This window comes from Lottia gigantea (assembly GCF_000327385.1).
Source record: "Lottia gigantea unplaced genomic scaffold LOTGIsca_26, whole genome shotgun sequence".
Lineage (NCBI taxonomy): Eukaryota > Metazoa > Mollusca > Gastropoda > Lottiidae > Lottia > Lottia gigantea.
In genome coordinates this window covers 1,969,560-1,996,386 of record NW_008708797.1, presented here as the reverse complement: position 1 = coordinate 1,996,386, position 26,827 = coordinate 1,969,560, and the positions used below count along the sequence as shown (strand labels likewise).

Genomic DNA, 26,827 nt, shown 5'->3' with positions numbered 1-26,827 from the left:
AAGTTTACAACACCCGCAACTAAGGTATGCCTTCGTTCACTAAGAAATTCGGAACTCAATTTGACCTACAGCGTTTGTCCCAATTCACCAACAAAGTTGATAGAGGTAAGGTCATATTGTTGATTGATACTTTGGGTAATGGTTGAGAACAATATCTATAATATTGTCTTTTTTTATACAGTAGACACATTTTGATTGATAATAATTTCTTTAGCAGTTTTGACACCATTTCCGTTTACTTTGCTGTCTGGTTTCTTTTTATCTTTAACTGCCTCGGTCTCTGTTGGTATTGGCTGATATTTAGCTTTGATTTTATTATAAGTGACATAAATTATAGCTATAACAAAAAGAGGCAATGGCGTCATGATACCTGAAGCTGCTGGGCCAACGGCGGCCAAATCTCCATCAGGAGGTGGTAAAGAGGTTAACAACATCAGAAATGCAACACCAACGTTCTGTATACCGGTCTCTATGGCAATGGTTTTAACCCTAGGCCAAGGCTGTCTGAAGATTAAAGCTACAACTCCTCCGACGAGGTAACCAAAATAAGGAAGAAGACACCCTGCTAGAATGTGGAGCGGTTTAAACAAGCGGAAAATATAAAGGTTAACGTAGATTCCAAAAGTTAAAAGAATGACTATAGTAATTAAAGATAGAGGTTTGATCACTTTTAAGATTATTTTCGATATCTTCAAACATTTATATTTGATAATCATACCAACAAATAAGGGTATAATAACCATGGCCAATGTTGACATAATGTTGGCATAAGGTATATTGATGGTTGTTTTCTCGTCATTAAATAGTTGTCCCAGTGTAAACATCCATAATGGTATCATACCTGAAAGGACATGCAATCTTGTAATTGTATTCGGATATAAGTAAGCAGTAAGCATAAATTATCATCTGCCAAGAAACCGCTTCTCTATTCCACAGAGCTGGATTTGAAGATCCTATCGGTGGAAAACTCGGCTACAGAGGTTTTTTTCTTTTATTGAATTCTAGACTTACATACTGCAAATTGCTTCTGGTAATCTATGATTTGTAAATTAAACGCTAAAATATGAGGACTTTATTCCTATGACAAGAGGATAGTAATACTTACCCAAGGCTGCTATGGTACTGATGGTTGTCATAGTAACAGATAAAGAAACGTCACCATTTAATACATAACAATATATATTACTAATACCACCTCCTGGACAGATACCACAAGCAAATATACCCAATGCTACTGCCGGATTCTCAAAATTTATAGATTTAGCTATACCAAAAGCAATCTGAAATTATAATTTGAAGAATTTTTAGAGAAGGCTTTGAGTTGTTTTTTCGAAGAATTTTTTATAGGATGTTTTCGTCCAATTAATTGTTATTGTTTTTTTATAAGGATTTGACTATTTTCTGTAAACCACAATAGTCACTCCCTGCGCCAGGTTTATCTACATATGAAAGAATAACTGCTGTATGTATAAGGCCTATCTGCTTTCCGGGTATATTTACATTATTCTTAAAAAATGAGTTCTATATTTCAACCCGGGTTTGAAGTTCATCATTCAAATTCTAAAAATTGAGATGGGGGAATTTGATCATGTGTATTAACTATTAGGTTGGATTCATTACAAGCAATGGGTGGTAAATTGGAGATTGTGTTTCAATATAATAGTGTCAATATTTCATGTTACAATAATTTTAAGGAATGTTGTATTGAGTATATTTTGGTAAAGGTAATTGTGGTTTGTTATGGAGGTCATGAAGCAGTATCACAATATATTAACCCAAATAAACATATCATAAGAGTCTTATGACTTTTACGGTTGGGTACAAATGTGTTTGAGATGAGGCCCTCGACCCCCCTTTTGGATTTTTTGGGGTAATAGTCGTGTTGGAAATTTTGGCAGTGAAATGGAATAATTTTTCAATTAATTAATAATTTGAAGAATTTTTAGAGAAGGCTTTGAGTTGACTTTTTTTTTAGGATTTCAAAATTTATCTGCAAATGAAAAAATAAGTGTCAGGTATATTTACCTTATTATTCTTGAAAAATGAGCTTTATATTTCAATCTGGCTGGGAAGTTTATCCAGATAAATGTGCATATATAAAAATATTATTGTAATTATACTAATGAAATGTTGTCATAACTTACCAATGGCATACATATATATTGACACCCGAATCCAATTGCTGGTGCGATTGGTTTCTTTAGCACTGTTTTCACAACGTTTAAATCGGTTTTACAACCCATTCCAATTGTACTGGATATGATCACAAAGTAAATGACCACTCTAAAAATCACGTCAAGGGTTCTCATCGGCTTTAAAACCACAACAAGGACACGCATAAGTCTCTCAGAGTCAGTTTGACCTAATTCATTGTCTTTAGGAACTATCACGGTTTCCTTATCCATCATGTGATCACTTCTGTTATATGATGGTGGATATCCCTGGGTCATGAGATTGAAATAAAGCCATGTTCGTCCTAACAGATCTGTACCCATTAAAACATTGAAGGTTCCTGAAAGCTCATATTCTCCAGATTGTGTCTGTAAATCCTCAATAGTTGTGTTGGAAGCATCAGGATCGCAAGATAATAGAACTGTCGCATTGTTCTTGATGAATGCAACATACGCATCATCTGTAGCTATTTGTAAAACGTAGAATGAGGTTGGATCATCACAAATAATGGTATAGTTAACTCTTATCGGTTTATCATAAAACATAAATGCCAACATTTGCGGAAAATCTTCAACTCGAAGATTTACCTCTGAATGGTTTGTCTGGGGTGTCAGGGATGTATTGGATGACATCATACCTGATGCTGATAATCCGAAGCAGTTGCCTGTGCCCAACAGATAGACAACGGTTACAAACCATGTTAAAAAAAACTTTAAAAAACTTTTCATCTTGATACACTGCTGACACTAGAGTCACTATAACTTAATCAAAAAATGCATTGTGAAGATACAAGATATGCACAATGTCGCTGATAAATTTCCCTTTTTAAATCCTGTTGTTGTAAGCTGTCACAAAACAATACTTTGATCCAAACTGACTTACATTTCCTATACGTAGATAACAATTTAAATCTCGGGGGGTAATTAGACCTTAACACAGGATATCAAATAGTAATATAGATAAATAATGTGATTAGATTTTATACATAAAAAAATTAGAACACAGATACGAAATATGTCTGCAAAATGAACACCCAAATACTTATCGTCATAAGAGGTTATAAACCAGGACGTCAAGTACTGTTTACTGAGTAGACCTTGAGTAAGTTGTTTAACAGGGTTTTATGGACAGAATAAACTGTTTGGACAAAAGGATTAATCTTGCATGTCGAAGCGTACCACACTGATCTTGTTAGCCATTCACAAAAAAACATACCCGTTTAAACCAAGAATGAAGTAGTTACTTGCTCTCTTGTTACATAATCTCCAAAGACACTGTTTCTTTGGTACCTATTTCACTTTAATCCAAACTTTCGTTACTGGGGATTTTTTTTCGTCGAGATCGAATTGTAGTTTATGTTTCTAGTAAGCTATGGATGTCTTATAATATACCAACAGCTTCAAATACATGTATATTTAACAGCCAGAGGTAGGCTGTGATGCTGATGATATTGACTTGGGTTACTGATACATATATTCATGTATAATACCACTCTTCCTGATAATCGGATGAAGGTGACTGGATTGGTTACACCTACGCCATAGGCCCGGATTGATTCCTGAAATCCGGCATCTGTTGCATATTCCTAGATACATCAATTCTCCTCCCTATTGTTATTTTCATTATGACTATTTTAATCCAAGTCCTATATATTATGTAGAACAAGCGTGATGCAATAAGTACAGATAAGTGAGCTGTTATTATCTAGGCCTTTATAAGTTGTTGATTTATCAATAAGTGAAGGTCAGAAAATAAATTTGAATATATATTCTGTCAACATTGATGAATAGGACTAGACGGATGATTTGTTTATGAAAATGGGGTCCAGGTGTAGTCTAATCTTGGATGTTTCGTTGTTGTAAATGTAACACGCATTTTGTTTATTTGAATATGGTAAGTAGCCTACATAAGTTGTCAAGTTATAATTACTGGGTATTAAACTTATTGAGAGAAAACGATATATCATGCACGTACTTACCAGAGGCATCAAAAGATACTGGCAAATCACACCGATTCCTGGAGCTATCGGCCTCTTTAATGATTCTTTCACAACATCCAAATCGGTTTTACACCCAAAACCAATAGTTGTTGTTATTAACATGAAACTGATGCAGAACCTAAATATATGATCTATTAATCTTTTAGTTTTTATAACTGTCACCAACACTCGCAAAATTCTTCCCTTTACAGCACCAATCTCGTCTCTTGATGTCGTATTCAGATCAACATTATCAATAACATCACTGTTATTACCCAGTAGAATGAAATCCAACCACGCCCTTCCTAGAAGATCAGTTCCTAGTGAAACTTCGAATTCATCCGAAATGTTGGATTTTGTGTGGACAAAACCGCCCTCGTTGCACTTCAAAGTTTTTATAGAATCACCTTGAATAAACGCAACCATTATGTTGTCAGTGACCATATTGATTTCATAAAATGTTGAAGAATTCGGACACAGTATTGTATATTTTACTGTTAGTCGAATTTCTTCATACATTTTTATCACCAAATTATTGTATTCCATGTCTACTGACAGATTCACCATGGCAGTACTCTGGTAGAAAACTGTATAGAGAGTCTTATTGGAATTATTGGAAACTTCGTTACTACCGACAACATGACTTCTTCCACAACAATGAATCGTGAGAATACACAACAGATAAAAAATATGTGCCATATTACAAGAGTTATTTCGAGTTCTGCATTTAAATTGTATGTTCTTGGCGCACTGTCTTCTTCCTTTTACCCAAAACAAGACCACATTATAATTCGATTTTCGTCACAAAGGAACATGGACTTTATCAACAACACTATCATCAAGTGGACAGACAAAAGCTACCAAACGGTCAAGTTTTATCAATGGTATTTGTTTGTTTTGTCCGAATGACCTTGCGAAGAATACAGGTGAATTATTCTTGCAAATATTATCCGAATTAACCCAAAAATACCAAGATATAAGTAGATGGTCGCTCAGTAAATCCTTCGTATGATAGTCATAGACGTGGTAAGAAATAAATCAGTTCATGTTAGGCTTTATGATCAGACTAAAGCTGCATGCGTTTCCTTTAGTACAGATCCGGTCCGGATGCGGATACGGCAAAAATCACTTTCATTAAAATAAGTAAGAACCGGACCATGTAGCGATTGGTACGGAACCGTATACAGAACCGTGTCCTGAAACGCACATAATATGGAAACGCAGTTTGGGCAGCCCGCGCGGCAAAAAGCTAAAAATAGGTAGGGAATTCCAAAGTGTGCTGATTCTTCGACACCTGACAATACCGGTGCCATGTCTAAAAGAGTCCCCTTCCGCATGAATAACCGAATATAAGGAAACACAACCTGTCGTGTGCCGTGTCCGCACCCGAACCGGAGCCGCGCCGGATCCATACTAAAGGAAACACAGCTTTTGCCATAGACTTTGGTATTCATTCCCCTTTTCGTGTTTTGTAGTCTTCAGAAAAAAAATGACAGAATTTTGTCCAGAAAAAAAAACAACTCCGATTGTGGTCAGAATGTATAAATCATAGAAACTATAGCTGCATGACTTTAATGTTTGGGCAATAAGGTCTGTTTCATTTCCAGAACGTTTTTCAACGAATTCGTTTTAAGCCTAAAATGTGAAATAGACATTATTGCTTAAATTTTACCGTTACATTGTATGATTCGCTTTACAAACCTATTGTATCATAGCCAATCTACTGATTATTCAAATTTATAGCTGTCACCACTTCTGCCGATTCCTTTACCGCCTGAATCTACCAGTTGTTCGAGCGAGGAAAGCGCCGTCGATAATCGTAACTTTGTAATCACCAAAAAAAAAAATATCGATGCCATCGTAATACGCCCACATTTGTTATGGAAGCTAATTTGTCCGGGAGGTTGACAAGAGTTATCAGTAAATGAGTGTTTCTGAGAGTCAAATTTTAATATTTCATGGGTTTTCTTTACAGTTTACAATTCAAGAACAAGGGCAATAACTCAAAGTAAATATTTTTCGATTCGTCTGATTTTCAATAGGGTTTATCCTTGTGTGATTACAAACACTCACACAAAGTTTCGTCAAAATCCATCAAGAAACCAGCTCTATCGTGTCCACGAACAATTCAAGATCAAGGACAATAACTCATAGTAAATATTTTTCGATTTGGCTGATTTTCAGTATGGTGTCTTGGGTGATTACAAACACTCACACCAAGTTTCGTCAAAATCCATTAAGGAACCAGCTCTCTATCGTGTCCACACACTATCGTGTCCACAAACAACTCAAGAACAAGGGCAATAACTCACAGTAAATATTTTTCGATTCGTCTGATTTTCATTAGGGTTCATTATTGGGTGATTACAAACACCCACACCAAGTTTCGTCGAAATCCATCAAGAAACCCGCTCTCTATAGTGTCCACAAACAATTCAAGAAAAGGGTAATAACTCATAGTAAATATTTTTTCGATTCGTCTGATTTTCAATAGGGTTCATCCTCGGGTGATTACAAACACTCACACCAAGTTTCGTCAAAATTCATCAAGAAACAAGCTCTATCGTGTCCACGAACATTTCAAGAACAAGGACAATAACTCATAGTAAATATTTTTCGATTCAACTGATTTTCTATAGGGTGTCTCGGGTGATTACAAACACTCACACCAAGTTTCGTCAAAATCCATCAAGAAACCAGCTCTCTATCGTGTCCACACACTATCGTGTCCACAAACAATTCAAGAACAAAGGCAATAACTCATAGTAAATATTTTTCGATTCGTCTGATTTTCATTAGGGTTCATTATTGGATGATTACAAACACTCACACCAAGTTTCGTCAAAATCCATCAAGAAACCCGCTCTCTATCGTGTTCACAAACAATTCAAGAACAAGGGCAAAAACTCATAGTAAATATTTTTCGATTCGTCTGATTTTCAATAGGGTTCATCCTTGGGTGATAACAAACACACACACCAGGTTTCGTCAAAATCCATCAAGGAAATAGCTCTCTATCGTGTCCACAAACAATTGTGGACAAACAGACAGACGGACCGACCGATGGACAGGGACAGGGGCGACGACTATATTCGCCCACACTAAAACTAGTAAATTTAACCCACTGTTAGTCTGTTAAGAAAAAGTTAAACCCTTTGGATCACTCACCTATGTTATTAGTGGTGAAAATAATTCATTAACAATTATTCCTATTTAAGAGGGCAAACGATCTTCGAGATATAAAACAACTCAGAAGTGTGCTTGTTTTTCAAAAAATTAAAAATATTAGCGATTTCTGCTTGAGCAACATTGGCGAGCCATCTATTTGATCAAAGAGTATGCATACTTTGTTTTCTGCAGAAGAAACATATGAATATTTATTTAAAAATGCCAAAAAGAAGATTTGGAAATTAGTAAGTCAGCTTCATCTAAAAATGTTAAAATGGCCCTGTTCGTAGAAATGTCCAAGACACTGTGAATGTGTGAGTAAGGTTTGCAAGTTTTTAACACATGCAATTGATGAGTTTGGTTTTCTGGAAAATACAGGAAACTATAATATCTCTATCTTGCTGAATTTGCTCGGGAATATCCAGCCATCCTGCAAGCAGCGTTGCAGTAAAGAGCAGGTTTTCTATCACAGGCCTGGTATTGAATTCAAGAAGATCGTCACTTAGACCTCTCATTCTGAATAATATGATAACTTTCATACATGATAATTTAAAACTATATCACATTTTGATTAACATCTGTAACTCTAATTTAATCTAATTGATTAATTAAATTAAAATTGTGAATTGATTATTTGTGATTAACTGAATAATGTATGTTCATTTTAAATTATATTAAGCTAGTTGGAAACTGGCTAGCTTAAAAAATTTGATTATCCAATCGATTGCAGCTGCCTACCAGCCACTATTTAACAACATAATATATCGGATCAAGGGTCTACCTAGAAATATGTTTTATTTAATATTAGGGAATCTTATATTTCATTCCAGGGACTACTACCGAGACTATCAGCACCAAATATATTGATTTCAGAAGGCCTTATCAAATATAAAGTCAAGCTTGCTGGTCGCTGAATTGACCACGGTTGTATATACGAGTTGAGTTGCTCTCGCAAGGAAACGTTTGTACCCGAGAATGTTCTGGATTAATAATCAATACAGGACACGTTGGTTAACTCAAGTTGAGTTCGAGCGATGCGTTTTGTGTTTTTATTGTAATTTCACCCAATGTCTACTTCATCACTTACTTTCTCCGACTTACGTGACTCTTTCGCATATGGCGTTTAGTTTTAACCTAAAGGTTCCTTCTCTCTCTCTATTATTTGTTTCTCACAATCAGAAACCTCATTATTATGTTCATCCCCATGAAATTATTCAGAATAAGGCGAAGTACTTTTCGGAGAATGAGGAGATTCCCAAGATCTTACTACGAAAAAAAACGCCCAAATTAGTTAGTCTAACTCACTGGTTGATGAACTGAACTGTTTTCAAGGCACAAGTTGCCCCCCTTATTTCATTTTTATATGTCTACATAAAATGTGTCAACATTTCCTGTGAACACAAAAGAGGCTGCAGTTTTCATCTGATTTAAATGAAATTTGGTGTGGTCATTTATATTGATGAGATTGTGAACAGGTTTGAACTTGGTGATTTTTTAATTATAGCCCTTGACTTAGATAAAATGCTTAAAAATTTGTTAATGAGAACAATAGAGACTACATATTTCATGTGATTTTTATGAATTGTGGTGCAATGATTTATATTGATGAATGAAATGAAATGAATGTAGTTTTTCGTCTTTTTATTTATAATGATGAGATCTTGGTCAAGGTTGAATTTTCAACGATTTCAATTTTTTGCCCTTGATTGAAGCTGTGTGATTTAATAATTTGATGTATTTGGGTTATTGATATTGATTTTAAAAAATTTTGTAGAACTAAAAATTTCTTTAAAATGAGAAATTCGTATTTTAGTCACTAAAGCTGCAGTGGGCGTATGTTACCTTGCCGGGCAAGCTATCTTTTGAGTTATTGCCCATGACGCATCAAAATTGTTTGCGAACACAATGGAGACTACAGTTTTTTATCGGTTTTAATGGAATTTGGTGTGGTTCTTTATATTGATGAGATCTTGACGATTTTTCGATAAACAGTTTCTGAGTTATATGTTGTGAAAAAGCATAAATAACTGACAGTAAAGTATATATATGAATAAATTCACTACAAAAGCATGATAAACATATTAAAGATAGCTTGCCGGGCAAGGTAATATACGCCCACTGGCAGCTTTGATTTTGAATTAAAATATTTAGCAGTACAGTAACAATCGCCAGTATGAAATATTCAACCTTCAGTCATACACTTCTTTTGAACTCTTTTGGGGCGATACTGAATAATATTGAGTATGAGTTATTGCCCTAGTTCTTGAAAACGTGTTCAATTTTCAGCTCGTGAAAACTCTAGAAGGCAAATATTCAATCTTCCGCTCGGTACTGAATAATAAAACCAAGTTTTGTCAAAATCCGGCAAGAATCGTGCCTTTTGGTGTTTTAGAGCTAAAATTTGAAAGCGTTTTCAAGAACGAGGTCAATAACTCCTATGAAACATATTTCGATTTTTTTTTATTTTCGATAGGGTTCATCCATGGGTGATAATAAACAATTCCACCAAGTTTGTCAAAATCTGTCAAGAATTGAACCTTGAATGTTTTTGTTAAAATTTGATCTATAGTTGTCTCCCTTGAAGTTCTAGAATTGATTAATTTGTTTTTAATTCACGTACAAGGCTATTATTGTAGCCTTTTACCTCCTTGAACTTTAAATTTTTTAAAAGTTTTGCATTAATAAGTTGGTTTGGTTGTGGGTCTCACCCAATTCGAATATATTTTGATTGGGGTATTAAAGGGGGGGGGGGAGAGATTTTCGCTTATTCCAGAAATATTGACCGACAAATAGCCAATGCGATTAAATTGATAGTGGGAGATTTCGACCCATTATGTCAAAATGATTGTTCTATTAAAGGGACTGGTTAATGAGCAATTATTCACGCTTCATTTGGTTTATTTTATAATACACTTTATTAGTAAGCTTCCTGTTAAATAATATAAACACTAAGAAATAATAGCATGATTGAAAACCGCCATAAGGTTTACCTGTATAGTTGCCAAGCAACCTTCACCTGCCTAAGGGTAAACACCTATTGGTCCAGATTGTCAAATGAGTTTTAATGGCTGTCGTATTGACATTATTACGTTGACGTTATTGAGGCTGATAAATGTAACGTGTAAGGGGATCTTTTGTTAGTTCAAAATGGAATCCTATCTTAAGTGGAGTGTGATAATCGGTTTGTTTGGATTCTGTTATTCAATTGATACACGTAAGTATAAACATTGGCCCGCCATTAATCTATAGGACTACAAGGTATTAGGCTACAAATGAGTAACGATAATATTATTAGAAGGAAATACATCATATTATATACTTTAATATTGTATACTAGGACCAACGATTATAAGACTAAATGAGCATAATATGCGTATGACTTGATTAGACTACTATCATTTTTTTAAAATGATTTTTGAACCACAATACCTTGTAACGATTTTGATCAGATATTTTGTTAAAAGATATATTTCTAAATGGAATAAGTTTTAGTTCATGAAAATTTATTTTATCCGAAATAGTGTACTACCTGTGCCTTGTCTACCTTCTTATACAATGTTAAAACTCCAATTTCAAACTGGACTATACTGAGTGAAGAGCAAATATATGACATTAAATGTTGACATTTGGGGAAGAAACAGATATTTCATTTAAACGTGAACTTGTGACCTCAAAGAAATGTGTCAAATACAAATATATATTGTTGAATTTGAGCTTCTGAAAATAACCTTATAAAGACGATATAGGCTGCACAAGAGATATCATTTTCAGAATTAAAGCTAGCTCGTTTGGTTTTTTAACACCACATTTGTCCATGCACTAGACATTTTACAATCATTTGTAATTTAGGATTTGACAATCCCATTGTTTGTTTTTAATGTTAATTTGGCCCAACATACCTTGTGACAATATCATTAACGTGTTACGAATTTAACTAGTATCACGTCGTCCAACATTCTCAGTGCCAGCCCTCTAGAACTGGGGGCACTAATGGGGGACAGACTTACTTAACAATGAAATTTGGTGCATGTGTCACGCAGTAGTGGGGCTAGTTTGGGAACAGAGAGGAGGGGGCATTTGCAAATTCAAACATATGATTTTTATACGTTTTTGTCCCAAAATAATATTTGCTAGAATCATTCAAGGCGCTCTATTGGAGGCTTGCTACTATGACACCTCCACGGAGTTGCCGCATTTTGAATTCAGTCTAGACAGTAGTCCTCCCATCGATTCGGTCTACAGCTCCCTTATTTGTACCCCCGGAAGGCTGGCACCGCCACTAGTCTCACGAAATTACATAGTTTGAGGCTTCAGCCTCTCCATCAAGCTGGCATTCACATCACCAGTAGGCCCTATGTTCTTATAAGCGTGACATTGTTAACCAATTTTCTAAGAGTGCAAAATGTATCTTTTCCCTTATTGACAAACCGACTGACAAACTGTCTGGTGCATTGTGGGAAGAGAAGTTGCTTGACAAGATAGTTTAGTTTGTACAGATTCAGATGCAGTATATTAATAATCACTTTTCTTCTATTTTTGACTCTATTGGTTGACAAGACTGCCCCTTGCTTGGGTTTGACAACCTACCTCATAATATAGATTATTTATTTGGCGTATTTATCATTTCAGAATATATGAATGAAGCATGTAATGGAAGTAGTGTGATAGATACAACCTTATTATTAGAAACATCCAAATCTCTGTCATATCCACCATTGATGAACTGTTTTCATAGAGTTAATGTAGCCAGTGGTTTTAAAGTACATGTTTCTGTTGAAAGATTTGAACTAGAAGAGAAAATGGCTAATGCCTGTGTTGATTATTTGATTCTATATGATGGCGCAGATCAAAATGCACCAATTCTGAATTCTGAAGTTACGTGTGGTAAAACAGCACCGGAAAATGTAACATCTTCCAGTAACATTCTCACATTTTACTTTAAAAGTGACCATTCTTCAGCTTTACGTGGATTTGCTTTTGTTGTGACACCAGTCACGGATGGTTAGTTTAGAAATTTGAATCTTTTTTTTAACGGAATTTATCACCGAAGCCAATATGATGGTGACATTGTAGCATGTCACCAAATCAGTGTGCTTCTACAATTATCAGAAAGAATACCATTCAGATAAACATTGTATAATATGTAGTTGTCATCTTGTCTTAGTTGCAAAAATTTCTTTGTCAATTGTTTCAGCGAAATAATGGTCTAGGTGCTGATGATATCATAATGGGTTCAAATTTTGTCTGAAATTAAAGGAACCATGACATCATCTACGTCGAACTGCATATAATTGGATTGATGCAATACAAGCTATGTCTCCAATACGCAAATAGGCTAGAAAACTTGTGGTAAACATTAAGCTGTTGTAATGCCAATTTAAGATTATTGTTTATGTTATAAGTGTACAACGTCTACTTGTGTAAAAGGAAAATTCAAAAGAACTTGTCTGTTATTCTGATTAAATATTTATTTTCAGTACCATGTAGTTCTAGTCAGTTACAATGTAACAATAGTTTATGTATTGATGCCAGTTTAAAATGTGATAGTTATAACCAATGTGGTGATAAAACAGATGAAAATGATTGTCAAGGTATATAGTTTGCTTATCTGAAATCTGAACTTTGCTTATAATCTATGATAATATGCCACCTATAATTTTTGAGGATTTCATCTATAATATCGTTTTGATCACCCTTAGTGGTTGTCCAACAATATTTACAAGATACAGATAGTTTTCGAGAAAATTGGGGGAAAAACAGATGCAAAATGTGCAAACTTTGATGTATTTCACCAGAAGGACATTTTCATTTTTTCGTGAAATTTCTGTATTTGTCAACGTTCCAGAGATTGGCAACTTAACCATTTTTTAGCTCAATAACCTTGACTTTACTTTTTTGGCTCATGATTACACACATAGTGTCTTCAACACGTCCGAAGTGACATATTTCTGTCTGGTTTGACTAGAAGAGAAAAACCTCATAGTATAGGCCTATCAGGAACCGAGATATGATATTAAAAATAAATGATGTTTCGTGATTTTTAAATCGGTCAATCACAAGGTAACCCTGGACGTGGTCATTTTTTTCGTTGTTTTTTTTTTTTTTTTTTAAATATGCACAGTTCTCTTTTTACTAAATATATTTAATACCGCAATCCTGTAAATTTCAACCAATTAACATTATTTATTCTAAAAAAGTGAGCTTCTACCAATGTCCTATTTATGGACGTGTACATGATAACACGGTGACTTCATTTTTTGTGTCATGGTAGCCTAACCTACCAAATTGCTGCACAAATATATACCTTAAGTAGTCGTTATTTAATATGTTTTATTGGTTTAATCTCATATAATTACGTACTTGTTTAAATAACACGGTATTATCATTTCATTAGAATATTATATTTCTTTCATTCTTCGACTTGAACTTGAAATATTTGTAAAGTAGTTTTCTAAACTTTTTATGTGTAGCAATCTATTTGCATCATTCCAATATTTTGTCTGGTGTCTGCTTTCTGTAATTATAGAAAATAGCGTTTGCAACTGTGACTTAGTCATAAAACGCAAAACATTGAATTTATCCCAATATTTAATTATAATAATCTATTATTCTTTCAGTAATTGGAAGTTCAAAAATAGATGACAGTAATACTACATTAATAATTGGGTTAGTTATTGGTATAACTATTCTTATTGCTATAATTATCGCCATAGTAATCAATGTCTATAAAAACAATAAATGGAAACGTTTTTTAAATCAGCATTTAGAAGACCCCGATGTTTGGAACGCCTCCCCCTCGTATCCAGTGACGCAGAAATACTTTACAAGTGGTCGAGGAAATTACAACACTTTATCAAACGAAAACTACAACGAAGTGACATTGCAACCTCATAGCGAGGAATCTATTCACAACAGTGAAATTTAAGCTGCAAACTTAGCTATGTATATTGATTTCATTACCGTGTGCTTTTTTCAACGTTTTTCATATCATAATATACATTTGAATTATCAAACTGTTGAGTTCTAAAGATTCAATGCAGAAAGCTACAATTTAATAGCGTGTTTAAAGAGATAGGCCTACTATACCCCATAGAATGCACATAAAATTTAACTTGTCAAATTTGCCAATATATTGATTAGAGGACTTATGTCATAAATGAATATACAACAAAATCCCTTATAATCTGATATATCCATATAAAAAACCTCATTATAGAAAACTGCTATAGCCTGTTATGGCACTATGGACAAGTCAGAATATTAATATATGTATTCGTATTGGTCAAGTTTGAAAATCTAAATTTTATCTTCATTTTAAGAGGAACTATTCCTTTAAAAGAGACTCTGTTTCAACTCAATTGTGAATTAGTATGTTATTTGAAGATGCATATTCATAGGTGAACTTACCTAGCTTCTAAGCCTGTTTCAATAAGTTCGCAGTTTTGAGGATGATTTACTTAGTTTTATGGATTATTCTAAGCGATAGTATTCCCATAAAATATCTAGGTATTATATTATCCAAAATTGGATATAAGGTACATAAAGATCCATTTAATTTTTTTTTACTTGTATGAATGACAAGAAGTGATGCCATAAATTGTGATGTTGGTGATCAACTCATTAATGTTTTAGCCATATTGATTTGTAAGATCATCACATTCCATTAAAAACAACTGGGGTTATTTTACTCAGAAGATCAAATCTAAAGGAGCGCCATGGGCCCTAATTACATTTAGATAAGAAGTGTAAATTCAACGTTTGATTTTGAAATAAATGATTGAAAATTTGTTGGATATTTTATTCATCTCAAAACCAGACTTAAAATTGTTCCTGAGAATATGTACTGTAATACATAATTAAAATCCAATGATTAGACCATCGGTTGACATAATGCATAGGACATGTGGGTATTTAGTGAGAATCAAAAAATTAGATCAGTAAATTTGTGCATTTCGTATTGAGGCACCACTGTGGATTTATTATACAGAAGATATCTACAGATTGATTTTGGATTATGTCATGTTGGATCAATCGACTGCTTTTCCTTTAAATTTGTCCCATAATTCGAAAAAATTGATGCATTTGAACTGCATGCTTAAAATTTCTCAAAATGAAATACTGTTTATAGATATGATTAAAATGTTTAATGAAAGACAAAATGCGAACAAAAAAAACAAAAAAAAAAACACTTCAACATTTGAAACTATTTTATTTTATGTTTTTATGCATTTAGGTTTTCATGCTTGACATTCATCGCAATCTGGCTAGAACGTTTGGAAATGGTTCAAACAGATTTCTATCGCTTCGTAACTATTGAATGAAAATTGATAGGTTTCAGAGTCAAGCCATATTTACTATCAACAACAACTTTCTCCCCTGGAACACACGAGAATTTACATTGCTGCATTAAGGTGGCGAAAAACATGAACATTTCCATCTTCGCCAGCTGTTCTCCTGGACATTTACGTCTTCCTGCACCAAAAGGTAAAAAATTGTCAATTTTAGTACGGTCAATTTCACCGTTGATATTTAAGAATCTACCAGGGTCAAATTTATGTGGTTGTGGAAAAACTGATTCGTCATGACTTACAGACCACATATTGACAAAAACTAATGTCTTGTCTGGAATAAAATAGCCCTGAAACTTTGTATCTCTGGTAGTACTGTGTGGTAGAGCGAATGGAAATATACAAGATATTCTTATAGTTTCCAGTAAACAAGCCTCGGTAAAAGGAAGTGATTCCATATCCTCTAGTTCTGGTATACGTTGTAGTCCCACTTTTTCCTTTATTTCCTGAAACACTTTCTCTTGTACTGATTCGTTGGTCATCATGTAGAGAACACACCATTGTAATGTGCTGGCTATAGTGTCAAAACCAGCACCAATCAACTCCTGTACTGTTGTCAAGATATGTTCATCTGTCAAACCAACCGTTTTCTTATCCTGTTCGGGGGTTTCTTCCACAGCACGTATCAAACAATCTGTTACATCACGAGTTACAGATGAATCATAAGTATCCAGATGCTCTTGCCTCTTCGAATCACAAAACTTATTCATTGATTCCAGTATTTCAAGAAATGTCTGAAACGACCTACGAGTAAAGTGTCTCATCCATGGCATCATGTCTACTGGATTTCCAGCTCCAGCAAACGCCATAAATTCGTCATTCATTTTGATAAGGTGAAGAAAATCGGGATCATCTCTTTTATACTTCTTTCCAAAACAAATAGCACAAATAATACTACCAACAGAAAGGTAGATTTCATTATGAGGATCCATTGGTTGTCGGTTACTGTTAAGTAGATTAGTTACCAATATTTGAGCTTCTTGACTTATTGAATCTTCGATTGGGTTCACCTTTTTGTTAATGAACGTGGCTAGGGCATTTTGTGCTAATCTTCGATGCATCTTCCATCTTGGACCATAATCACCAAAACCCATGCTTTTACCATTGCCGATAAACTTGAAGGAATAGAAGTCAGGTCTCCCTGCAAAATCTTCTGCTTGTTTTATCATAGCAGATTTTATCGTTTGTAACCCATTTAGAACAATAGTTTGTCGGCTGCCCATTCTAATAGTGTACACATCACCATATGTTTTTCTAAATTCTGTTAATTTAACATGCGGCTTCTTTCCAAGTTGATGGAGATTTCCAATGACAGGCCATGAGATTGGTCCTGGAACGTTAAATTTCTTGTTCCCTTTGGAAGTAAACCACACAGTAAATCCGAGAAATATTAATAAAAAGCCTACTGGAGAGATGTATGGCTGCACAACTTCCAATATTTCTTCTTTCATTTTTTCCGTTGGTTGATTATAGGCTTATTCACCCTGCGAAATAATCGTTAAGAACGACGTCTATCTCCAGTGTTTTCAACCCACACCAATGAAAAACTAATCCTTTCTTCAATGCCCATCGCAGTTAAAATTTGTGATTGATATTACAGCGGCCAAGTTTAATCTGACCTCCATCTCAGCTTTTGTTTGAGGATCAATGGTTGTTATTTAACATTTTGAGATCACCTATTGTGTGTTCGGTACAGGCGAATTACACAATCACGCCTCTAGGCATTTGGGAAGTGTAATTTAATCGGAAGTTACATATCTTGTTTGACATATGTCATTGCCCTGGAATAATAATCATTCGACGATCTGACTGGACAGCGTATCTTTTAAAATCTACTTCCTTTCAGCATCAAGAGATCTCAATTCAAAATTTCGGGCTCATCAATTCTTCCTTTAGTGACTCCTTACCAAATACAAAGTCAAGCTCACTGGTCACTGGCTGAATTTAAAATTGTAGATACGAGTTACACCACTTTGCTATAAAAGGAAGGTCCATTCGCGATATTTTTTTTTTTTTTTGTTTGATTTATTTAAACAGAGAGCACGTTGGTGGTTAATTCCAGTGGACACTATCAGGTTCCATTTATGCCTCTTAAGTTTGGGTTACTGGACCCTCATTGTCTAGGCTAAATTCTCATACGTTTCCCGCCTCACTATCACGATACGTCCGGTGATATTAAGGAGTGTCTCATTTAATTACCTAGCAAACCGCTATAGTTTAGTGATGTAGTAAATAGTAAGTTATTTTTGGTCTGGCTCACTGGTTCAGTGGTTGACGAAATGACCGGTCTTGCTAGCACGAGTTGGGCCCCTTATTCCATTGTCATTTATTGCTGACGGCAAAGGAGTCCTTGTCGGTTTATAAGTCAGATAAAACAGTGTGAATTGCTTTTGTGGGTTCAAATATATTTATTTAGCTTATTATTAAAGAAGAAAACTGCAAGGATCTCCGAGTTTGTTTTGGATCATCGAAATCAGGGCGAATTGACGAAAGGGCGAAATTGTTTAATTCCGTTTGCTGCTGAACTTGAATAGTAAACTTCCGAATAGAAATTCAACATGAGTTCCAGTTATGATCGTGCAATTACAGTTTTTTCTCCCGATGGCCATTTGTTTCAAGTGGAATATGCACAAGAAGCTGTAAAGAAGGGTTCTACAGCCGTAAGAAAATATTTTGTTCTCTGTTGTGGTGTATGCTTCAATATTGACCGACGAAATTATGAAAATCCCTTTTTTGCCTTTTCTATTTCGCTTTGTCACTCAGACACATTGGATTTTAAAACCAACATAATTCTTATCAATCGCTTAATCTCTTGTTTATGAAAACCTTAGGCTTCAGTCTTAAGCAGTAAATCCATAGAACACACCAATAACAATAACCTGGTTAGTGTCATTTGGGCTAGATTGAAATGTCTTTTACAACTATCTATGGAGTTTAAATTTGGATGTATTTATAACTCAACCTAAATAAGCATCCTTTAGGAATGAACATCCAAGTTAATTTCCAAATTATACCTTTTGTTATTCAATACAACATCACAGCTGGTCAAGTTCCCCGAATAATTACCTGTCTTTACAAAGAATTGCAGGAAAAATTTCCAACAGTCTTTACAAATGATTTAGTTATCGCCTATACCCATAATAAAAATCTAAATGATATCTTAGTCCGTGGTAGATTACCCCCAATCCCCCTTCCATAGGTTTAGTACATTTCCTTTAATTGATATTTCTTATTTATTTCCTCGCAAAAATATCATACATGTATACTATTTTCACTTAATAAATTATATATATTTTTTTATATGAAATACGCATTTTCCTTTTCATTTAATATAGGACAATTCCTCAGATTCACCAGTGAAAATGTTTATTATGATTTCCATGGTTATTAATGTTCCTGTTGGAACCAGTATTCTTCTTATATATTTCAGATTTGGAAGATAATGGATTTGCATTTCAAATATTCTATACCATTCTTTTAAAATAACTTCACAAACATTGCTCTATCACTAGAGGTTATGCCTACATGCCTGTGCCTGTGCTTTCATAACATTGCTTAACCGCAATGTTACAACCTAAAATTTCTAATTAACTTCGAAGAGTAGGCCCAGTATCTAAGTATTTCATACTTTTCTGGGACAGCATCAATTTGCACCATTCAAATTTTCAATGAGACGTCTGTGGTTATCCCTAATTCCACTCAAACTACATGTTTTATGATGTCACCCCTGCAAAATTTGCTTGTTCCACATAAGACTTGGGGTGGCATCATAAAGCACTTAGTTTTCGTAGAATTGCTAGAACCACAGAAAATTGCAATGGCGTAAAATGATGCTGACAAACAAAATTTAGAAAACCTCTTTACAATCCCTTTAATTGAATTAATCATCATAATAATAAGGCTATTTTCTTGTATTTCTGATTTACATCTTACATATTATTATGATTTTATTACAATCATGATGGTGGTAAATCAAAATGTCGTGTTTTATATTTAGGTTGGTGTTAGAGGTAAAAACATTGTTGTGTTGGGTGTGGAAAAGAAGGCTGTAGCTAAACTACAAGAAGATAGAACTGTAAGAAAGATTGCATTGTTAGATGAACATGTGGCTCTGGCTTTTGCAGGCAAGTAACATTTTAAATCCAATTATATTTTAGCAGTATTTGTTATATTCAGAATAGATGCTTGCTTTGCAGAGTCAGAATACAAATATATTGTAAAGAAATTATTTCATCAGTTCTGGTAATGAATTACTAAGGAAATTAGATTTGTTTTATTTATAGATTCCAGACTGATTATTCAACTTAGAATAATGATAACTTTGCCTTTAAACATTTTGCAGGATTAACAGCTGATGCTAGAATATTGATTAATAGAGCCAGAATAGAATGTCAGAGTCATAGATTATCAGTTGAAGATCCTGTAACATTAGATTATATCACTCGTTATATTGCCCAATTAAAACAGGTATTTAAATCTAACACTTCTTTCTTTTGTCTAGTTTGCTTTCCCCAGACAGAATGGCCCATGCTTTCTAGTTCTTATGTGAAACTGGAGGAAAGTGTAAATGATGGAAAACCGCTTGATAGTGTACTATTCTTGAATTTTACTGTTGTCAAATTTGTTTTGTACAATAAAATTCAAGATTAGTACACCATTGTACATACAATAGTCAATCAATGTAATGGATGTAATCTCCATCCCTAAATGTCACTTCAGGATTGCTATGAACCTTGAAGGGAATAAACCGGACATGATGTATTACATGTAGTAAGCTTAAATATAGGATAGCGTAGAACAAAAATTTCAAGAAAGCTTTTCTTTTCCCTGTCTAAATTTCATGTGTTCATTTCATTAAAAAAATTCATGATAGTATTTCCTAGTGTCTGTTATTCCACAAAAATTTTATTTCAGAAATTTACCCAAAGTAATGGAAGAAGACCATTTGGTTTATCTGCCTTATTAATAGGATTTGATCAGGATGGCACACCTCATTTGTATCAAACAGACCCATCTGGTACTTATCATGAATGGAAGGTATGTTATTGTTAAACAATAAGTTTTCAAACTGCAGGATGTGGGGTATTCCTTCACGAATGGTGATTTGTTATGAACCCAACCACATCCAATTTACTACATTTGCATTTGTTACAATGGATTTAGAATGGCATGTTACTTAATGAGGTGTTAAATGATAATTCATTTTATAATATATTTCCTCATGGGTTTCATCTTGCAACCTTTTCCTGACATTTCTGATTTATAGGCAAATGCGATTGGTAGAAGTGCCAAGACAGTGAGAGAGTTTTTAGAAAAGAATTACACTGAAGAAATATCTAATAGTGAAGAAGAGACGATCAAATTAGCTTTAAAAGCTTTATCTGAAGTAGTTCAAACTGGTGGCAAGAATATGGAGATAGCAGTGATGAAAAGAGGAGAACCTTTGAAGGTATGTAGCATTGTCATGGCAAGATGTCTTGCACGGAACATTTTTCTTTAATGTGCTAGGTATTGAGGCCTTGACATTATTTCAGTAGACCTAGTTGTACATGAGTATGAATATTCTGGAAAAGAGTGTAGCTTGTAGCTAATTAATCGAAGTTGTTTTCCTTGTCTTTATCTTTCTCATTAAGATTAATAGCAACATGACTTTGTACTGGTTATTGCAGAACAGCAGACATCTCTCTTTGAATGCTTTTATATTCGAAAATAGTGGTTAGCACAGGAGGATTTCAAGCATTAAATTTGCCCTCTGATTTATATTTTGTTTTAATTGGTTCTTGTGATAGTAACAGTTATATGTTTTAGATGTTGGAATCAGATGAGATTGAGAAGTTTATAGCAGAAATAGATAAAGAAAAGGAAGAAGAGGCTGAGAAGAAAAAACCTAAGAAATAATTAAAATTATACAGGACAATCTAACGACATTACTTAAAATCTCTAAATCTTCATTGGTCGATGATCATCTTCGTGTAATTATATTTAATGACATCTGTACAGGTTCACTGTTGAATTAAAATAACTTGTAGAAATACATGAAAAAGCATTATTCTTCCTCAAGCACGAGAGACATAGTTATTCTTTCATGTTTTTTACACATTCCCAAATGGACTTGTCACAAAGGTCAGTAAGAATGTGGTTCTGTTAATATCTGATCTAACTCTAACTCATTTCTACTGAGTGGAGTTTTTCACTTGGTAAACGTCAAAATTAGACACTATCAACAACAAGCCATGGAGAAGATGGATTTTATGTACAATGGGAAACCTAAACCAAAAGTAGAAACCAACCTTGAGAATCATAATTTATTAAGCAAGTTTACCTATGGGCGAACAGCATTATTTTAATGGTCAAATGTACTAGCCTGCGCTGGCCAGACTTTGTCTAAATAGCTTTTGACAAAGGCAAGATACAACACTTAATTTAAAGGCCTAATCAAATCCATTTTTGTCCCTAATTAAAAGACAGTCCTTAAATATGTTAAGTCAATATTACAGGTTAAATTTTCATAGTGTTTACAACAAATAAAATACTTCTAAGTTTTGTAGCCATGGAAAAAGAAAACAATGAATTATTTGTGCTGTTTAATTCAGAATTTTTAACAAGGTTATGACATGACACATAAAAACAATTGCTACATAATTCAGCTATATTTATAAATCAAGACAAAGTCATTCAATATCTTCATGGTTACAAATTTATATAATAGTTGTATTCACTACCTTGGCTCTTAAACACAATAAAAACTCAAATCTGACTAGGATATGGATGGTTTCGATGGATGAAGTGCCTTCTTAAAAATTAACAGATAGTTGGATAAAAATTGTGTTATAAGGGACAAAAGCAACAAATGAAGAGTTGTTCAGCTTGAGATAAGATTACATAATAACATAGCTGATATCATACACAGGAATAGGAATAATCCATTCAAGTCACAATCCACTTGCAAATGTCTTACAACTCATTATGTACTTCTTCAAAGAAGATATATCATAGTTTATCACATTATTCACAACAATATTGTATTCACTATGGTTGTTGGTATAAACATTCTAGCAATCATGAAGAGCTAACCGGAATACTTCATTAAATACAAAGAAATTCTCTCCAACTGGTTTCAATAGAAATGTATGTACAAAAGGCATTGGTTTATCATGCTCACTAACTGTCTGAAAATAGAAATAACACATCAAAAAATTAATTTTTGTGGGACTTTGCTAATGCAAAAAACATTTATCGAAATGTCAATTCTTTTTTTTTTTTTTTTTCGATTTTTACACACCTTCCTGAGCTTAGACTACAATAGTTGCAGCAACCATTCAACATTCACGAACCTTAGATATAGGCGACGATGTGCATAAATATATTTTGGATCTTTTTTGCAAAACCGGAAGTGCCACACAGTTCAATATGTGCAAGAATAGATAATCGGCTCCAGAAGTCGTATTTTTCGGTCGATTTTCTTTGGATTTTCATTTTTGGAATCTACTGGCAAAATCTGAAAGAATAGCAGTTTCAAAATTTCAAAATTCGAAAATTTGTCGCAGACATTTTTTTTGCCAAATTTTACATTTTTTTCATTTTTTTTGCTTTTTGTCTGATTAATCTGAAAAAAATTGAGCAAAGACAGTTTAAGAAAGTAAACAAAATGGTACAGTCAAATTTTCAATTTCACTTCCAGTTTAAACAGGAAATCGATGTCCACTTCCGGTTGAATATCTTCCGGTGTAATTTGTATAGGACAAAAAATTTTATGCTGATAGGTAGACAAAGTTATGACAAAAAAATGAAGAAAAAAAAATCCGCAACAGAAGTGAAACTTTGGCCGCCATTTTGATTTTTCTAAAATGATTCGATTTTTATTCAGACATAATGGCTCATCATATAAATGATTTTGGTGTCAAATGAAAGAAGATAAAAAAAAACATGACATTAGGAAGCCGTTTTTCGATTCTCAATTTTGCTTTTTTGCAACATCCGGTTGAATTTTGTCAAAGTTTGAAGGGTCATATCTCGTGATCTAGAACTTTGATGACCTTGGTCATTGACCTTAGCTATCAGTTAATACTTTGACATTTGACCTCCGACATGTACTTTCGGTTTTATAGCTGTCCGAAAACAGCAAAATTCGCAACTTTAGACTGCTCTAGCACATGACCTAATTAACCTAGAGGGTTAATTTTTTCGGATTCTTAATGTGCTTTTCATGCTCTTTGAAGTGATTTATAACAATCGTTTTTTAAAGCAAAATTGAAATTCGTGAATTTTTCAAATTTGAGTTTTTTTCTTACAATATTTCTGTTTCTTTGAGCTTGGTGTGTATATATCTTATGACCTATTTTATGTAGAACATTGAAACTTGGAACACAACAAGACAATTTGAATATGAATTAACCTATGACAAAAAGTTGAGGTGGGCGTGGCACATCCGGGTTGAATTACATTTTGGGAAAGGGGCATAACTCACATAGGATACATTTGTTCAAAAAGAAATTGCACACAATTACTTCATTATTTTGGCCAGTTTGTGTTAATAGGACAATTGTTTCAGCTTTATATTTCAAAAAAAGGAACGGGTTTTGAAATTTCCATATTTTCAATTTTCTATTTTGACCTTTATTGACTCTTGTTGACCTATATCTTTTGACCTATATGATGTAGAAGCTTTAAATTTGGAACACAACATAACATTCAGAATATCAATTAACCTATGCAAAAGAAATTGAGGTGGGCGTAGCACATCCGGGTTAAATTACTCATTATTGACAATTTTGGCAAGGGACATAACTCGCAACGTATACATTTGTTCAAAATGGAACTTTGCATACAATTACTTCATCCGTTGAGCCACGTTGTCTTAGAAGTTCGATTGTTTCAGCTTTATAGTTCAAAAAAAGGAACAGGTTTTGAAAATTCTAAATTTTCAATTTTTGACCTTGACCTTTTTTGACCCTGATTTTTGTAGGATCAAAGGTCATTCACATTGGCTATCTATTTATACTTTTATATTTGCTGTCCTATCTCAACTTCTGGTTTTATAGCCGTATATATTTAAAAATTTTGATGACATGTATGTCGTAACCTTGACCTTTGTTGACCGTCTCCCTTTCAATGTCAAATGTCATTGACCTTGGCTATCTTCTGATACTTTTATTTGTGAGGTCTGTCTACTTCTGTTATAACAATCTTCCAAATAATTCTTCTCAACTTTAGACTGCTCTTGCGCGTGATGTAATTATCGTAGAAGGTTGATTTTTTCAGAATCTTTTGCATTTTGCTACATTTGCAAAGTCCCACTCTGTGCCACATGTGGCTCTAGTTTACATTTGTTTTGTCTATAGAACAAAACCTACACAAATGGCATGAAGAGCAAAAGATGTACCTAATGAATTTTTTTTTTAAAGGTAGAAGTGTATAAAATTTATGCTTACCCGTAATTGTCCACTGATTGTACAAAAGATACCACCATCTATTGTTGGTTGATAATCTGCACTAGATATGAGTCTTTCTATATTGTCCGACTGAATGCTCTGGAAGGGAAATTAACAACAGAAAAATAATTTTCAATTAAGTTAGAATGACGAGTGTATTATATTAATTCAAAGGAAAGCATTTCTGAACAAGCCAATTCTTTTTTAATTTTCTCTCTGTCAAAATACCAAGCACTGGCGAGCCAAAACAGGTTCCAATGTTTCCTATTACTTCAGAAAGATCAGCAAAATACAAAGTACAAAAACAGATCCATATTTTCACATTCACTAACTTTATGTATATTTATTCAAAAATGTATAACTTGCCATGAGCTTTTGAAGTATAGATTCAGGTCCTTGGAATTCCTGTCCCTCAAATGTTAACAAGGCTGCTTCCTAGAAAATACAAGAATGTGTAGATCAAATGTTATAATAAATCTTGGTTACATGATATATAAACTATGCTATTTAATTTTATTCTGTAAATTCATGACCTATTACAGCAAATATCCATTCAAATTGCAGATGGTCTACAAGGAAAATGGCATTGATCAATTTCAAGTATGCAATTTTTAACTTAACTGGGTTTGGACATTAGAGAGATAGTTGTGCCATTTTCTTTGACCAATCCTATCTTAGTATCGGAAACAGGAATTTTTTAGCTACGCCAATCAGTAATAGTGCTCACAGCCAAGAATTATTCGATTTTAAACCCCCCAAAATTGATTTCAGCAGAGGGCATATTCACAATTTGACCATAAATCTTGTCTGCATTATGTAGACAATCCAGCGATTGACAAATCATCAAGGCCCTGAAGGCCATGTAGAGAACTGTGCAGGTTCTGTGCATCACAACACATTATGATGTCGAATTGAAGATTTGTGGGCGTATGAAAGCCGGTAGTCTACATTCGTACAATTACATACATGATAAAAAGGTTTCAGATTCATTCTATTATTTTTGGCATCGAATGCCTTGTAGTATTCTCCTACAAATAAGCCACCTATTTCTTTAAACTTGGGGTTCATATTGACTTGGTTTACAGCGCGTTAATCCTTATAGCCTTCTGTAAAACTTTTTGGCTTATTCTTTACACAAATATAATTTTCTCAGGCGGAATTGATATTGGAGTTTGATATTGCGCGTGAGAATGCAACACTTCCGGTTTTTTAGTACCGGTATTTAAAATACAGGAAATTAAGAAATTATCCGAAACGAAATATAATGGATCGGAAAACAAAAGGAGGTTTGTTTATTCATAAGAAAATGGGCCTAATATTTTTTTAAACATAATTTCAAAAATATTTGTATAAGTAGGATTAAGGTGCACAGATAATTAATTTTCAGTTCTTGCTTTAAGTCTGGATGATACTGACTTAAAACTTAAGCCTACAATGTCAAAGTCCGTACTACTGAACCAAGCTTGACCAACACTGATAAACAATTGATACTGATTGAATACTGATATGAATGACCTGTCGAAGCAAAGGTTACTCGGCCCTATCTAGTCAAGATGCCCCGACCATGCATGATAGTGCAGTTATAAAATAATGCCATTGTGAGCATGTGTTTATTTTAACTTCTTGTCCTTGAATCTTTGGCACTCATGTAGTCACGATTTTTCAGTAAAACTGAGTATCTACTGCGGATATGTTATAGGCCCTCATCATAATATGATGAACTGATGATG

General features: G+C 33.9%; 5 protein-coding genes across 5 annotated transcripts; 2 read left to right on the top strand and 3 right to left on the bottom strand.

The window, feature by feature from the left end:
* Positions 1-329: 329 nt before the first annotated feature.
* Positions 330-4,333, bottom strand: LOTGIDRAFT_93838 (hypothetical protein; the record flags this gene model as incomplete). Its single annotated transcript, XM_009055909.1, has 3 exons — positions 330-841; positions 1,106-1,280; positions 4,151-4,333. Coding segments are annotated over 3 exons (870 nt in total), but the record flags the coding sequence as incomplete, so codon positions are not given.
* Positions 4,334-10,367: 6,034 nt separating this feature from the next.
* On the top strand, positions 10,368-15,105 carry LOTGIDRAFT_232182 (hypothetical protein). Its single transcript, XM_009056021.1, has 4 exons — positions 10,368-10,532; positions 11,948-12,319; positions 12,796-12,909; positions 13,936-15,105. The coding sequence occupies exons 1-4, from the start codon at positions 10,466-10,468 to the stop codon at positions 14,241-14,243; spliced, it is 861 nt and encodes a 286-aa protein (XP_009054269.1). The 5' UTR covers positions 10,368-10,465; the 3' UTR covers positions 14,244-15,105.
* Positions 15,106-15,444: 339 nt separating this feature from the next.
* On the bottom strand, positions 15,445-17,278 carry LOTGIDRAFT_232181 (hypothetical protein). The gene has a single exon (XM_009056020.1). It carries the CDS (start codon positions 17,115-17,117, stop codon positions 15,615-15,617), a length of 1,503 nt encoding a protein of 500 aa, XP_009054268.1. The 5' UTR covers positions 17,118-17,278; the 3' UTR covers positions 15,445-15,614.
* A 913-nt stretch (positions 17,279-18,191) lies between these two features.
* Positions 18,192-21,704, top strand: LOTGIDRAFT_188929 (hypothetical protein). Its single transcript, XM_009056019.1, has 6 exons — positions 18,192-18,326; positions 19,664-19,790; positions 20,009-20,133; positions 20,581-20,703; positions 20,933-21,115; positions 21,475-21,704. Exons 1-6 carry the CDS (start codon positions 18,225-18,227, stop codon positions 21,562-21,564), a joined length of 750 nt encoding a protein of 249 aa, XP_009054267.1. The 5' UTR covers positions 18,192-18,224; the 3' UTR covers positions 21,565-21,704.
* Positions 21,705-22,235: 531 nt separating this feature from the next.
* LOTGIDRAFT_215219 (hypothetical protein) lies at positions 22,236-26,292 on the bottom strand. Its single transcript, XM_009056018.1, has 4 exons — positions 26,064-26,292; positions 25,464-25,532; positions 25,098-25,196; positions 22,236-22,835 (listed from the first exon to the last, which is right to left on the bottom strand). The coding sequence occupies exons 1-4, from the start codon at positions 26,163-26,165 to the stop codon at positions 22,719-22,721; spliced, it is 387 nt and encodes a 128-aa protein (XP_009054266.1). The 5' UTR covers positions 26,166-26,292; the 3' UTR covers positions 22,236-22,718.
* Between the last annotated feature and the right edge of the window lie 535 nt (positions 26,293-26,827).

Excerpts from the sequence above, each read along its gene's own strand:
- LOTGIDRAFT_232181 (XM_009056020.1), bottom strand. The coding sequence starts at position 17,117 with ATGAAAGAAGAAATATTGGAAGTTGTGCAGCCATACATCTCTCCAGTA.
- LOTGIDRAFT_215219 (XM_009056018.1), bottom strand. The coding sequence starts at position 26,165 with ATGAACCCCAAGTTTAAAGAAATAGGTGGCTTATTTGTAGGAGAATAC. Across the intron at positions 25,197-25,463 it reads CTATACTTCAAAAGCTCATG|AGCATTCAGTCGGACAATAT; the intron begins GCAAGTTATACA and ends TTTCCCTTCCAG. Across the intron at positions 22,836-25,097 it reads CAATCAGTGGACAATTACGG|ACAGTTAGTGAGCATGATAA; the intron begins GTAAGCATAAAT and ends TTCTATTTTCAG.
- LOTGIDRAFT_188929 (XM_009056019.1), top strand. The coding sequence starts at position 18,225 with ATGAGTTCCAGTTATGATCGTGCAATTACAGTTTTTTCTCCCGATGGC. Across the intron at positions 20,134-20,580 it reads ATATTGCCCAATTAAAACAG|AAATTTACCCAAAGTAATGG; the intron begins GTATTTAAATCT and ends ATTTTATTTCAG. Across the intron at positions 20,704-20,932 it reads GTACTTATCATGAATGGAAG|GCAAATGCGATTGGTAGAAG; the intron begins GTATGTTATTGT and ends TCTGATTTATAG.
- LOTGIDRAFT_232182 (XM_009056021.1), top strand. The coding sequence starts at position 10,466 with ATGGAATCCTATCTTAAGTGGAGTGTGATAATCGGTTTGTTTGGATTC. Across the intron at positions 10,533-11,947 it reads CTGTTATTCAATTGATACAC|AATATATGAATGAAGCATGT; the intron begins GTAAGTATAAAC and ends TTATCATTTCAG. Across the intron at positions 12,910-13,935 it reads AGATGAAAATGATTGTCAAG|TAATTGGAAGTTCAAAAATA; the intron begins GTATATAGTTTG and ends TTATTCTTTCAG.